The following is a 12,854-nucleotide window of genomic DNA, read 5'->3' as shown; positions in this document are numbered from 1 at the left end:
TCCAGGGAGAAGGCAGAGCATGGGCGAAGGCTTAGAGGTGGGAAGATGTATGGCAGGTTCTAGAATCCTGAGTTGTGCAGTTTGGCCAAGGCATACTGTTGGGGGAATAACCGAAAGAGATTGGAAGGAAATGTTCGGGTCTGCAGCGGAGAGCTGCGGAAACATTTGTATTTCTGTACTCCGGAAGTGCGGACACCGAGTGGGCATTAGGTACGGCGCATATTTGAAATCATAAGGGAGAAGGGACTTTCTCCATTTGGCCCTCCCAGGCTGCCCGCAAGGGCAAAGCCTCACTTTTCGGCAAAATAGGCCGCTCCTACCCAGGGTTCTGGAGCTCATTTAGCGAACCCCACCTCTGAACTCTCACTCTGTTTGAACTACTCACAGGTACGCAGCGGCCTGGGCGGCCTCCCGCCCAACTAACGTGCAGAACCCACAATCTCGCGCGATCTTGGGTTCCGCTCAGAGCCTTGCCCAGGTGGGTGTTGGTGGGGTTTGGGGCTTTCCCGCCACGGGCGCCCATTGGTTCTGTTTGTGAGGGGGCTGCGGAATAGGATCCGCTGTGGAGGTGACGGCCTGGGCACCCTCCAGAGGGCACGACTGGGAGTGGGGAAAGAGTGGCTCTCATCCTCTGGCGGTCCCCCACTCACTTATTTTAACCTTATATTATGGATATTCTAAACATGTACAAAAGTAGCAAGAATAGTGTAATGATTTTCCAAGTCCCCACCGCCTAACTTTAGTAATTCTCCTCTCTTGGCCAATCTTGTTTCATTGAACTCTCTCCCACCCACCTACTTTAAAGAAGGATGTGGGTGGCCTGGGGGTGGCAGAAGCGCCCCCCCCCCTCCCGCCAAAGCTGTAGGAGAGCTGATGCCAGGCCTGCACCACAGGAGACTGGAACGCCATGGGGCAGAGTAGGGCCACAGTAGGCTGGGGGCTGGGCTCACGCAGGGAAGGGGCCACGGGGGGCGGGGGCGGGGCTGGGGGCGGGGCTTGGAGCAGGGCGGGGGATTAGGGGCGCTCTCCCGGTGACTCAAGGCGCGCGGGGCTCAGCGCAGAGCTGCAGTCTCCGCCTTGCAGCTTGGAGTGTGCCCGCTGCGCTGCAGCTGTCCGTGCTTGCTCTCTCCTACCCTCCGCCGGCACTGCTGTCACCATGCCCAACTTCGCAGGCACCTGGAAGATGCGCAGCAGCGAGAATTTCGACGAGCTGCTTAAGGCACTGGGTAAGCTGGCGCAGACCGCGCGCCCCGACGGGGAGTAGCGGCGGGAGGTGCCGCGGGCCAGCAGAGGGTGGGCTTTCGGGACCAACTCCAGGCAATAGAGCCGTAGATGAGGCGAATTGCCAGGTGCACCCCCATCGAGAACGGGCGAGTAGAGCCTGGGATCCAAGCGTCCAGCGAACGTTTGCTAGACGCTTGGCGCTTTCCCCGACGGTTCGGCCTTTATCTCGCGCTAGATCATCGCAAGGAGAGATTATTACTGAAGTCCTAGGAGGGTCGGGGAATTTAAATTTGGGGACTCAGTTTGAGACTAGGCTCTGCCACGAATTCACTGTGCTACTCAGGGAAAGCCACTGAGCTTCTCTGAGCCTTAATTTCTCATCTCAAAAATCAGGGCGAGGGCAGGGGGAGGAATGGATCACTTTTAAGGCCCCTAACTATAGTCAGAGGGTTTGGGAAGTGCCAGGCCAGTCCTGAGACGGCGGGTGGATGGCAAGGCCCCGTGACTCGAATCCGTGTGGCACCCATTCTTCCCGGAGCAGGTGTGAACGCCATGCTGAGGAAAGTGGCCGTGGCGGCCGCGTCCAAGCCGCACGTGGAGATCCGCCAGGACGGGGATCAATTCTACATAAAGACATCCACCACGGTGCGCACCACCGAGATCAACTTCAAGGTCGGAGAAGGCTTTGAAGAGGAGACAGTGGACGGACGCAAGTGCAGGGTGAGGCACCAGAGTTTGGGCAGCGTTCCCGGGTCCCCGCTCCCTACCCGTGAACCGCTGCGGCCAGACGAACCTACGTCTTCTTTTGCAGCCTGTGGCTCGCTTTCCTTGCAAGGCATATGCACGGGCTGTTTGCAGAGAGGATCTGTGCAACCGCTTTGCCCTGGGCTCAGGAGAACGTCCCACCCCATCCCCTCCCCAGCCTCATCAGTCGCCTCCCGAGGCGCTAACAGCCGCGCTTATAGTGCGGACTCTGGGTTGTGCCGCGTTCCTTGCAGGGGGGCTTCTGCAGCGTTTTGCCGCGACGCTTTGCGCGAGCGCAGGCGGCGAGAGAGAAGGAGGTTGCAGGGGCCGCCGGGTCCTGCAGCGCGGCTGCCACGTTTCTAGTCGCAGGTGGTGCGGCAGCTCTCGCGTCCCGCCCTCCTGGGTCCTTGGGCCCCTTGGGAACGCTCTGGATCTAGTTTCGGCGGTCTTGATGTTCCCGGCACCTTTCCTGCCCGCCTTTAGTTTGGTTCCTTAAAGGGAAGGAGGAATATTTCCAAATATTCCAATCTGCAAGGCAGATTCTGCCTGGGAAATGGACAAAGTGCTCCCTCTCAGTCCTAAAGGACAAGAATTCTGTATTTCTTTGCATATGGGTCGCAGGAATGAAGTCGTGGACTGAAGCAAGGGATTGTAAATTCCTTTTTTAGATGGGTGAAAATTGCATTTGGTCGATCTCTGGATTCGAATGGGGGGTTGGCTACTCATGTATCTTGAAGACAGATGGAAAAACAATTGCTGCTGCTACCACTTATTTAAAAAGTGACAAAATGTCTCCCCCCACCTCCCCAAGGAAAAGAAGAAAAAGTAGTAACATTCCAGAGAGTGAGAAATTGTTTCTCACTTTTCCTGAGCCGAGCCTGTGTGATCTGGAGTGGGACTCTCTGGGCACTGGGTTTGGGAGGACCCAGAACCACAGTCCCCCAGGAGCAGGCTGGCCCACACAGCAATATTTGGCTGCCAGAGTTGGCACAGTCTGAAAATGATGCTTGGAGCTGGCAGGATCGGAGCCCCCAGCCACTACACCGTAAAAACAAAGAGCAGGACAGTTTAAAGTAAAGGTCTGGGAGCCTAAGGTAGAAGGCCTGACTATAGGCAGGACTCAATTTGGAGACATCCAACAGTGACTACTGCCAGAGCCAGGAATTCTTTCAAAAATCAAAGGGTCACACGACAGCCTGGAGAGTGGGGCTTTAGTGAATGTGCCCCATGTGTTAGTAAAAGTGGGGATGCGCTTATTCAGTACAGCCTTCGAGCCCAGCTGTACAACACTTGGCTTTGTGCAGGCACTGGAGAAAATGGCAGGGAATCCCTCCTTTTGCTCCTACCTCCAGGCATGAAGACCCTTCAGATTAAAAAAAAAAAAATTCTAGAAAGATGTAACCTGGGAAGTGGCAGTGTTTGTATCCTCAGAACCAGAGACACTCAGGTTTATCAGAGTAGGCTGTGTGCTGCGTGCAGAAAGAAAGGCATCCTCCCCAAATCCATGCAGGGCTCAGAGCTCCGGATCTGCTGGCCACAAACTCAGTTACAAACATGGTATCTTAGCTGCTTTAAAATTTGGTAGTTTTGATGTGGAGCTTCTTGCCTCAAAGAATCAAATTGCTTGAAGGGGCAGTCTATTTGGACAGAAATGAATCATGGCCCGCTCTCAGTTTTATTCCTGGGGGTGTAAAGCGTGCCTGAGGCTTTGCTACTCTTGTGTGTGTGTGTAATACAAGGTATATTTATAACCCATAGAATCCGCCATCAACCCCCTGAATTTGGACTCGATAAGGAGCAGCAGAGCGGGTTCTGTGCCCTGCTGACAGGGACCATGTGTTGCTTCTCTGCACAGCAATTATTCTCCCATGCTCATTGTTGTCTCTGCTCCCGCTGCCAAGACTGTAATTAATGTTACTAATGGTTTTCCTGCCCCGCAGAGTTTAGCCACTTGGGAGAATGAGAACAAGATCCACTGCACACAAACTCTGCTTGAGGGGGATGGCCCAAAAACCTACTGGACCCGTGAGCTGGCCAACGACGAGCTCATCCTGGTGAGTGAGGTCCCCCGACCCTGAAACCAGATGATGCTCGTGGCCGACCGCACAAATATCATCATCATTCACCTATTCAGGGAGAGACACCCTTGGCCCTGGGTTAAAATGTGAGCAGAAAGCTTGAGATGACAGTTTAGGTCAGAGGGAATCTGTTAGATGGCTGGCAGGAGACCAGAGCACCCGGCCCAGAAGGCAGAGCAGGGGCCAGAGACCGGCTGCCTGCCGTGGCCGCTGTTCTGCAAACCCATGCATCCCTGCGGTGACTTGACTTGCATGAGCCAGCCTCCCCTCCAGCCTGCTTGGGCCCTGTGAAGTCCCAGGGTTCACTCTACAGAGGGATTTTTTTTTTCCCCTCCTCATTCCCCATTTTGCTGCCTGGGAAAGATTTCTGAAATTTTGTATGGCAGCACGTGAAGCCTTAAAGAACATTTTTACTCCAAGCCTGATAAACTCCAATGGCCTTCCGGAGGCAGACTAGTGATGCTGATTTAGGAAATTAGTCAATCTGAGTGTTTACACAATGCGGAGGGCTCTACCTTACAAGTCGTCAGATGGAAACCTTTTAATCATCCCTGGCCACACAAAATAGATCTGGCAAAGCCTATAGACCTGAAGTAGAAATAGATTTGAAGTTGGAAGCCTCCGTAGTTTAATCACACCGCCCATTCCCCTTTATTTAAATACGGGGGCAAAGGAGGGCCGGGAGGAAAGGACAGCTCCCTGTCCCTCTCCCTTCGTCTTTCAGAACCAACCAAGCGCTTTCCTTGTAACAACTCCCCCCGCCCCATCACCATCTCTGCCACTAGGAAAGGGGAAAGCTGTTGTGGATAACCAGAAAACCATATCCTTTGTTCTCCATCAGGCGTGTGTTAAAGTCTCCCCTCTAAGGCTGCATGCCCGCCCCATCTTAGCCAACGTCCCCCAGAAACGTTGGGAAAGGAGGTGGCAAGGAATGCTCGGCCAGGACCGTGTGACCTGGGCATGGCGCGTCCCTCCCCAGCCATAAAATGAAGGGTTGGGCTAAAGTCTGATCCCCAGAGGTCCCTCTCAACCCTGAAATTACATGTTTCTGCAGCAAGAAGACCCTAAATGGAGCCGTCTCTTTACTTTAATGGAGACGGCTTGGCCTCACTCTCTCACTCCTCTTGTCCTGCGCTTGGAGATTTCACTTATTTTCTTTGTCAAAGAGAAAGGACTGGCTTCGTTTACAACCTGGTTAATGCTGTCTCAAGGGCGGGAATATTTGATGGGGTTGGGGGAGCAATTCGAGGCTGAGACATAGGGGATGGAAGAGAAAAGGGGCACTTATGGTTCGCTGGTACCAGAGAGAGCGAAGAGGGAGATGATTTTCAAGTCCTTGAGTGCAGCTGAGGGTTAAGCAGGCTGGGTTTGCTCTGTGAGAAGATGTGAATTTATTCAGCTCTGTAGTATCTGAGCAGCCAGCTCATGGGCCCAATGCTGCTAGATCTCCACCGCTTCCAAATTCTCCACTCCAGCCCTACCCGTTCATCCTTCCCTGGCTCAGCAGATGTATATAGAAACCTCAGAGGGAGCATTCATTCTGGGCTTTTGGGATCCAAAGTGGGGGCTTTTGTTCCAAGGCTTATTATCACTAATAAATCCGAATGCAGGGAGATGCTATCTCCCTATGACAAGAGGGTAATAACTAGTTAACTTGAAATAGGCTTTCCCGGCACCCCTGGGCTGTAAGTTGCCTTCTTTCTTCTTCTTCTTTTTCGGCCGCCCCACGGCACATGGAATTCCCGGGCCAGGGCTCAGATTCGAGCTGCAGTTTCAGCGGCAACACCAGATCCTTAACCCACTGCACTGGCCCAGGATTGAACCCGCATCCCAGTGCTCCCAGGATGCCACCAACCCTATTTCTCCACAGCAGGAACTCCAGTTGCTTTCTTTTGAAAATTGAGTATATTCCCTTAAACCCTTCCAGCACATGGTACAGAGAGTTTTTTTTCAGGAACCTCTCAGCTTAGTTTGTAGGCTGAGAAGGACATTTCAAATGTGGTTGGACAGGCAGCAATTTCTTCTTGGTTTGGGCAGCCATGTGTTGGCCTGGGTGGGGTGTTGGTCACTCCAGAACAGGTAAAGAATCCAATCCACAAAGTTAGGCATTCCTTTTGACACTCCATGGCCGTAGAGCTGGAAGGGTTTTGGAAAACCGGTCTGGTTCTGAGAGCCGGGGACATCTGAGAGGTGAATTTCCATGGGACCCCCCCCCCCCCGCCTCCCCCTCCTCCAGCATCCAGAACCTTCTGCATTCCTCACTGATGAGGAAAGGGAGTAGGGGTGCAGCCGTGCCAGTGTGATCAGGGGAGGCTGGCGATGCGTATTTGCTTCCTTAATAATCACTAATGACTGGTATTTCCCTGAAACACCCGTTAGAATAATATTCCAGCATATGTTCTGAGAGCCTCTCATGACCCATGGAAGGCCCAGGGTAAGATGCAAGTATATTCAAGCTCTTAATTCAGGGCTTTAAATCTCTCTGGAGCCTCAGGGCCCTGTGACAATCTGAAACATAGAGGCCTTCCCACAGAAAAATGTATGTCTGCAAATAAACATACCTTGGTCAATCCACAGATGGGGTATCACGGCAAAAAAGTTTTTTTTAACATATAACAGTGCTTTCTCTCTTTGAACTGCCTTTGAGAGACCCAGGAGGATGGGCCTGTGAGGAATGGCTAGTTTGGGGAAGAGTTGAAACAGTGTCCTTACAGTGATAACATTTTAGAGGCCAGAAGAAAACCATCCTCCTCCATGTGTGGGATGATCCGTGTTCTCCCCCCTGCAAACACACAAAGAACCTTAGAATTGTAGCTGGAAAGAAACATGGGATCATCTTGTTCAATTGCACACCACCCCTCAACTCCCTCCCTCTTCCACCCCCAAACTGTCCAGGGGGCCAAAGGCCTGCCTCCAGCTTACCCTGCTGTGAGTTACAGAGCTCAGTCTGGATCCTGACCCTGTGCTTTTGCAACTGAGATGGCTTTTCTAGCTTGCAGGTAACTTGAGTATTACTTATACAATGTCTCGGGCATCTCCCAGGCTGGACAGCTGCTTCCTGGAAGGCACTTCTACACCATACCCCACCTGGCTGGTATCAGTGCCAGCCCCTAGGGCTCCCGCTGCCCAGGCCTCCTGCTCTCTTGAAGTCACTTGAAAAAAGACAGGACTGCTGCAGACATATCCAACATGTCATCTTCCCCCGCTTTAGTTTAATTTAAAAAACTAAAGCCAGGAAACTTGCATTAGTTAGGTCAGCTTTCTCAGGTTCCAGAAGCAAAGGAAAACTGCGTAGAGCATAATTCTATACCCCCCCAGTTGCCTCTGCCAATGCAGAGCTTATGGGGGAAAAAAAACAAAAATCAAAGCAACCCTCAGTGCTGAGCATGAACGCACGGCACAGGAAATTGAAAGACGGTTACAAAGAGTTTTTAACGGGGCAGTAAGTGAGTGGCCTTATTAGTGATATGCTTTAAGCATTTTTGCACAGGCATCTGCACTGATTGGTTTTCCTTCTCTGCAGACGTTCGGCGCCGATGATGTGGTCTGCACAAGAATTTATGTTCGGGAGTGAAGGCGGCCAGCTTGTTCCTGCTTTGGGGGTGGGATGCATGTTCCCCTGAGGAATGTCATAGTTCTGAGCTGCCAGTGGACCTCCTCTTCCCCAGTATCAACTGTAGGTGATCCCGTTTTCCCCATGAGAATGCTCTAGTGTTTTCCCCCAAGGCTTCGTGCCTCTGTGTCCCTGGGCTCCATAGTTTGGCATCTGGATGGTTTTATCAGTCATTAAACTGGTTGTGCACATCTCAAGACTTTCTCTTTCTGTGAACTACCTCTTCAGTTATGATACAGGCTCATGATGTACCTGCTGACCTGTTGGTCTGTGCGGTGCTTTCAGCTTCTGCCTGAGGTCCAGCATTTGGAGCTTATGGCAGGGGTTGTGAGCTGGGTTCCCTCCCACTGGCTCCAGATTGCAGAACCAGGTGTATGTGGACTTCAGAATTGTTTTTGTTTTTTTATCTTTTTGGTGGCACCTGTGGCACATGGAAGTTCCCGGGCCAGGGATGGGACCTCTGTCAGAGTAGTGACCAGAGTCATGGCAGTGACAGCACCATATCCTTAACCCACTGAGCCACCAGGGAACTCCCACAGTTTTGTTTTGTTTTTTTTTTTTTTAATGAAGTAGCTGGTGTTTTGGTGGCTCCTGTCAGGAAAGGGAGGGCACATTCAAAAGTGTTAATTGAGAACAGCTCAGAATGAAGGAACTATTTACAGGCACTTACATGAACTGGATGAAGAGAACCAACAAAGGATGTCAGGCACTCGGAGACCAGCAGGGGAGCTGGTACTCCCCAGGCATGAAGACAGAGGGGTCACCAGACCACAAGAGCTATCACCCAGGAGAGCGACCACTATGCAGGAGCTGTGACAGTAAACAGAGAAATGCGGTCACCGCCAAAACCATGGCCCCAGAGTGTGTAAATAGGGGTTCAGAGGATATGGGGGGGGCGGGGTTGCAGGGGGTCTCTTTGGCTTGGAACAAGGGAGTCAAATATCCTGACTTCCCAGCTTTTGGTCTTTGATCTACCTATTCTGCTGACTAGCCAAACCCATCTGGAATCTAGAGAACAAGAGAGAGGGGAGGTGAGGAGACAGGGAGGGAACCTGGGAGGGTACTGCCCATAAGAGTCACCCCTTCAGGACATAGCTGGGCAGAGAATGGATCCCAATGTGCAAAAGGACAATAATCCACAGTTGCCAACTTTCACATTGGAAAATCAGGAGATGTCACATGAAAATCTGGATGACTATTTCCTTAAGGGAAAACTAGGAAAATCTGGCATCACTCAAGGGCAACATTTGGTTTGGCAGCTTCCCCCTCTTTTTAAGTGGAATGTATACCCTTTGCCAACTTGTGGGCCCCACCATCGCTCTTGCCCTCATTTAGGTTCCTGCCTGGCTTCCTGGACCTCTCTCCTTGCCATCTTAGGCACAAGGCTTCTTGGCAAAGCCAGGCCAGAATTGGCTGACCAACAGCAGGCATGGACAAGACCAGAAGACAGTGATCCTCAAAAGCTCACACCCTGATGGGGCAGACACCTAAGGCCCAGGCGTCACCACCTGCATGTAAATGAGGACCCCCTTTTTGTTTTTGCTTCTTAGGGCCGCACGTGCAGCATATGGAGGTTCCCAGGCTACGGGTCTAATCGGAACTACAGCTGCCAGCCACAGCCACGCAGGATCTGAGCCACATCTGCAACCTACACCACAGCTCACGGCAACGCCAGATCCTTAACCCACTGATCAAGGCCAGGGATCAAACCCGCAACCTCATGGTTCCTAGTCAGATTCATGGTTCCTAGTAAGACTGCGCCATGATGGGGACTCCTAAATGAGGACCACTTTACCTGACTCCTCACTCCTCCACAGCCCAGAGCCCCATCTTTTCCTGGGGGATCTTGGCCTTTCTCTCAAAGACTAGGCTATTTACCTCTGGAACTCTGGGGAGAAGTTCACAGCTCACCTCCTGCAGGGGCTTGCTGGGGCTCCAGGGACCCCCTCTACTGTGATGCCCACCACAAAGGAGCCAATGGCCCTGCCAACTGCCCTGCTTCCCACAGTCCCAAAGCCATCAGGCCCTGATGTAACAGAACAGGGCTGAATTCTGAGTCTGAGTCAAGAGAGAGCCTGACGCTGGGCTTTCCTTTGTCCTCGGGCCTCTGAGGCACCTCTGCTTGTGCCCAGAACCTCTCCAAGCTCCTCATGAAAACAGTTCCTTGAACTCTCGCTTTATCCCAGTGCTGCCTGGACCAGGGGGCATGGGCAGCGTGCCATCCCCTCCATTCTGCTGGTTTCTCCCTCTGGGGCTTGATTGCTCACCAGAAACCCCCAGGTACTTAGAAAACACAGAGTTTCACATGGCAGAGAGCAAGTGCTGGCGGAGTTGCCTGATGGCTCCATGGAGGAAGCAGGCTGCTGCAGGACCTCTAAGGAAGGGGACGACCTAGACTGGTATATGCAGCACTGGTGGGTCACATAGAACATAGGCTGCAGCTCGTTTCTCTTGAATCCTGGTCCTTCATCATTTGCTAGAAAAAAAAACACAGTGTTTCTTATTCCGGCTTGGAAGAATGCTCGTGGGACACTGGTGTTGCATGTGTGATAGGGAATCACTGCTACAATCTTCAGCCTTAAAATACTTGTGCATACACACATATCGCATGTGATATATAACCTACACATATATGTAGGGTGAACAGCCACACAGACTATCACTGTCCTCAGAATAATCTCACTGAAATGCTGCTCTAAACATGTCACTTCGCTGCCCAGCCATCCCCATGCTCTGCAAGAGAAAGGTCAAACTCTTTGGCCTGGCGTTCAAGCCTTCCATGATTTCCCTTACAAGGTAAAACAGAAAGAATGAGGGTTTTGGTGTCTGTCAGACCTGGCTTCAACTCCTGACCACACATTTAGTTTGCAAGTGCTAGAAACCCACCCCCCACCAGCCGCAGCCAAGAGGAATGTCCTCTGCTGCAACACGGCTGAACCTTAAAAATACTGTGCTAAGAAGCCAGGCACAAGGGGCCACATATTGTGTGATTCCATTTATATAAACTATCCAGAACAGACAAATCCATAGAGACTGAAATTGGATTGGTGGCTGTCAGTGATGGGGGGAAATGGGAGTACAGGGTTTCTTTCAGGGGGAGGGTGATGAAAATGTCCTAAAATTGATGTGGTGATAGTTGCACAACTGTATGAATACACTAAAACCCACTGAATTATACATTTTAAATGGATGAATTGTATGCTATGTGACCTCTATCTTAATAAATCTATTCTTTTTTTAAAAGAAATGTACATTCCTCCTTGGTTGTGAGGAATGCTGGGGCCGCTCTCCAGACTGAAGGAAAAGCTGCAGGAGCTGGGTCTTAGGGCCTAGAAAATAACTCAGAGCCCGTTAAACCCCTCTCTCCCTCCATCTCTTACTCCATTTTGATTTCCTTACAGAACTGGTTCAGGTCACATGACCACTCCTGGACCAATCACGACTACAGGGGAATAGGACACAATGATTGGCCAGGCCTGAATCATGTGACCTCTCCTGGGTTAAGGAGCAGAACAGGGGGAATAGGGGAAAACAAACTGGGTAGGTGGGAGGTCTGATTAAGCCATCTTCCATGCTGGCTAGCAATTATTTTACCCACTTTGGGCCCTGGCCCCTTGCTACTTAAAATGAGGACAATAAAACCCACTTGGCCTGATTGGTTTGGAGATTAAAGGCGTTAAGGTTTGTAAAATACTAAGAGCTTTATAGAGTCATACATAATCCTTGCCCTCCAACCACATGGGTCCCCATCCTGACCCCACTCCTCTGAGCCTCTCAGATCTTTTATATTTTCAAAGCCAGCACCCACCTTCTGTAGGGCATCTTCTCTCTCTGTCCCTGCCCCCACACCAGGCTGACAATTACAGCCTGCCTTGTGCACACAGGGCTTCTGTTGTGGTCCTGTGTTGGTTGTCATTCCACATCTCCTAGTTTTCTGACATTTTCCGCCAACCAGCCTGTGTGGTCCCTGAGGCCAGGAATGGCTGCTTAAACATCTCTGAACCCCCATGGGGATTGGCAAATGGGGGTTACTCTGTAAACATGTGCTGATTATATGACTGATGGAAGGCCAGCATTTTCTACAAAAGCCAAGCCTTCCTGAATGGGTTACTTCAGGGAAAGGCAAACATAAGGAAGCAAACAGCCATACTCAAGTGAAACACTATCTGACAGCAAGAGTAACCCCTCAGGTAGACAGCATAATATATATCACATATTATATCTCAGAGGCAGGGGGTGCAGAGATTGCAAACCCCATTTAAAAGAAAAGTGCTGCGAAACCTGATTGGGAGCAGGAAGACTTGGAAGAAGCAACCTCACTGATTCCCTGTCCCAACAGCTGTCCCAAACCCTTTGCTCCCTTGCCCACTTATCACACTAGAGGCTGGGAAAGTCAAAGCTTATTTTCCCAGCCTGCATTGTAATTAGACTTGAGCAAGTGACCCAGTTCTGATGAATGGAACAAAAAGGGATGCCTTCTCTGGGGCTTCTTGGAAAGGCTTTTTCTTCTTGATAAGCAAGGAAAGCCTGAGAATCTAACTTCTGCTTAATGTCTCTGAATGTGGTGTGAGATCGTGATGGCTGGAGCTGGTGCAACCATCTTATACCCATGAGGAAAGGAGCTGCCTGCTCAGAGTCGTTGAGATAATACACCCCATACCTCTCTGGAGGTATTGCTATGAGATTAAAAAAACAAAAAGCCCCCATTTGTTTAAGCCCATTATTCAGTGGCTTCCATACTTACAAGTAAAAGCATTCCTAACTGATATGCTGAAGTAATGGAAAGAAGGACAGGGGCCTGTCTGGCTTGCAGATTTCTAGGAAGCCTTGTCTTTTTTTTTTTTTTTTTTTTGGCTGCAGCTATGGCATGTGAAAGTTCCCAGGCTAGGGGCTGAGTCAGAGCAGCAGCTGCCGGCCTACACCACAGCAATGCTGGATCCGAGCCAGGTCTTCGATCTACACCACAGCTCATGGCACCGCTGAATCCTTAACCCACTGAGCAGGGCCAGGGATTGAACCTGAGTCCTCATGGACACCAGTCAGGTTCATTACCACTGAGCCACAGTGGGAACTCCCAGGCAGTCTTGTGTTGATGAAGACTACCAGCACCATGAATCTAGACCATGTGCCATCACGCTCAAAGGAAAAAAAAATGTTAAAATATTTAGTGGAAGTTAAGACCCCATACATCTTGT

At 51.0% G+C, this 12,854-nt stretch overlaps 1 protein-coding gene across 1 annotated transcript; it reads left to right on the top strand.

The window, feature by feature from the left end:
• The first annotated feature begins 876 nt into the window (after positions 1–876).
• CRABP1 (cellular retinoic acid binding protein 1) lies at positions 877–7,856 on the top strand. The gene is made up of 4 exons (XM_047795566.1): positions 877–1,226; positions 1,766–1,944; positions 3,909–4,022; positions 7,570–7,856. Exons 1-4 carry the CDS (start codon positions 1,157–1,159, stop codon positions 7,618–7,620), a joined length of 414 nt encoding a protein of 137 aa, XP_047651522.1. The 5' UTR covers positions 877–1,156; the 3' UTR covers positions 7,621–7,856.
• The last annotated feature ends 4,998 nt before the right edge of the window (positions 7,857–12,854 follow it).

The sequence above is a fragment of the Phacochoerus africanus genome, chromosome 9 (assembly GCF_016906955.1).
Source record: "Phacochoerus africanus isolate WHEZ1 chromosome 9, ROS_Pafr_v1, whole genome shotgun sequence".
NCBI classification, from domain to species: domain Eukaryota; kingdom Metazoa; phylum Chordata; class Mammalia; order Artiodactyla; family Suidae; genus Phacochoerus; species Phacochoerus africanus.
The sequence above is the reverse complement of the archived record's forward strand: the minus strand, read 5'-3'. Positions and strand labels throughout refer to the sequence as shown.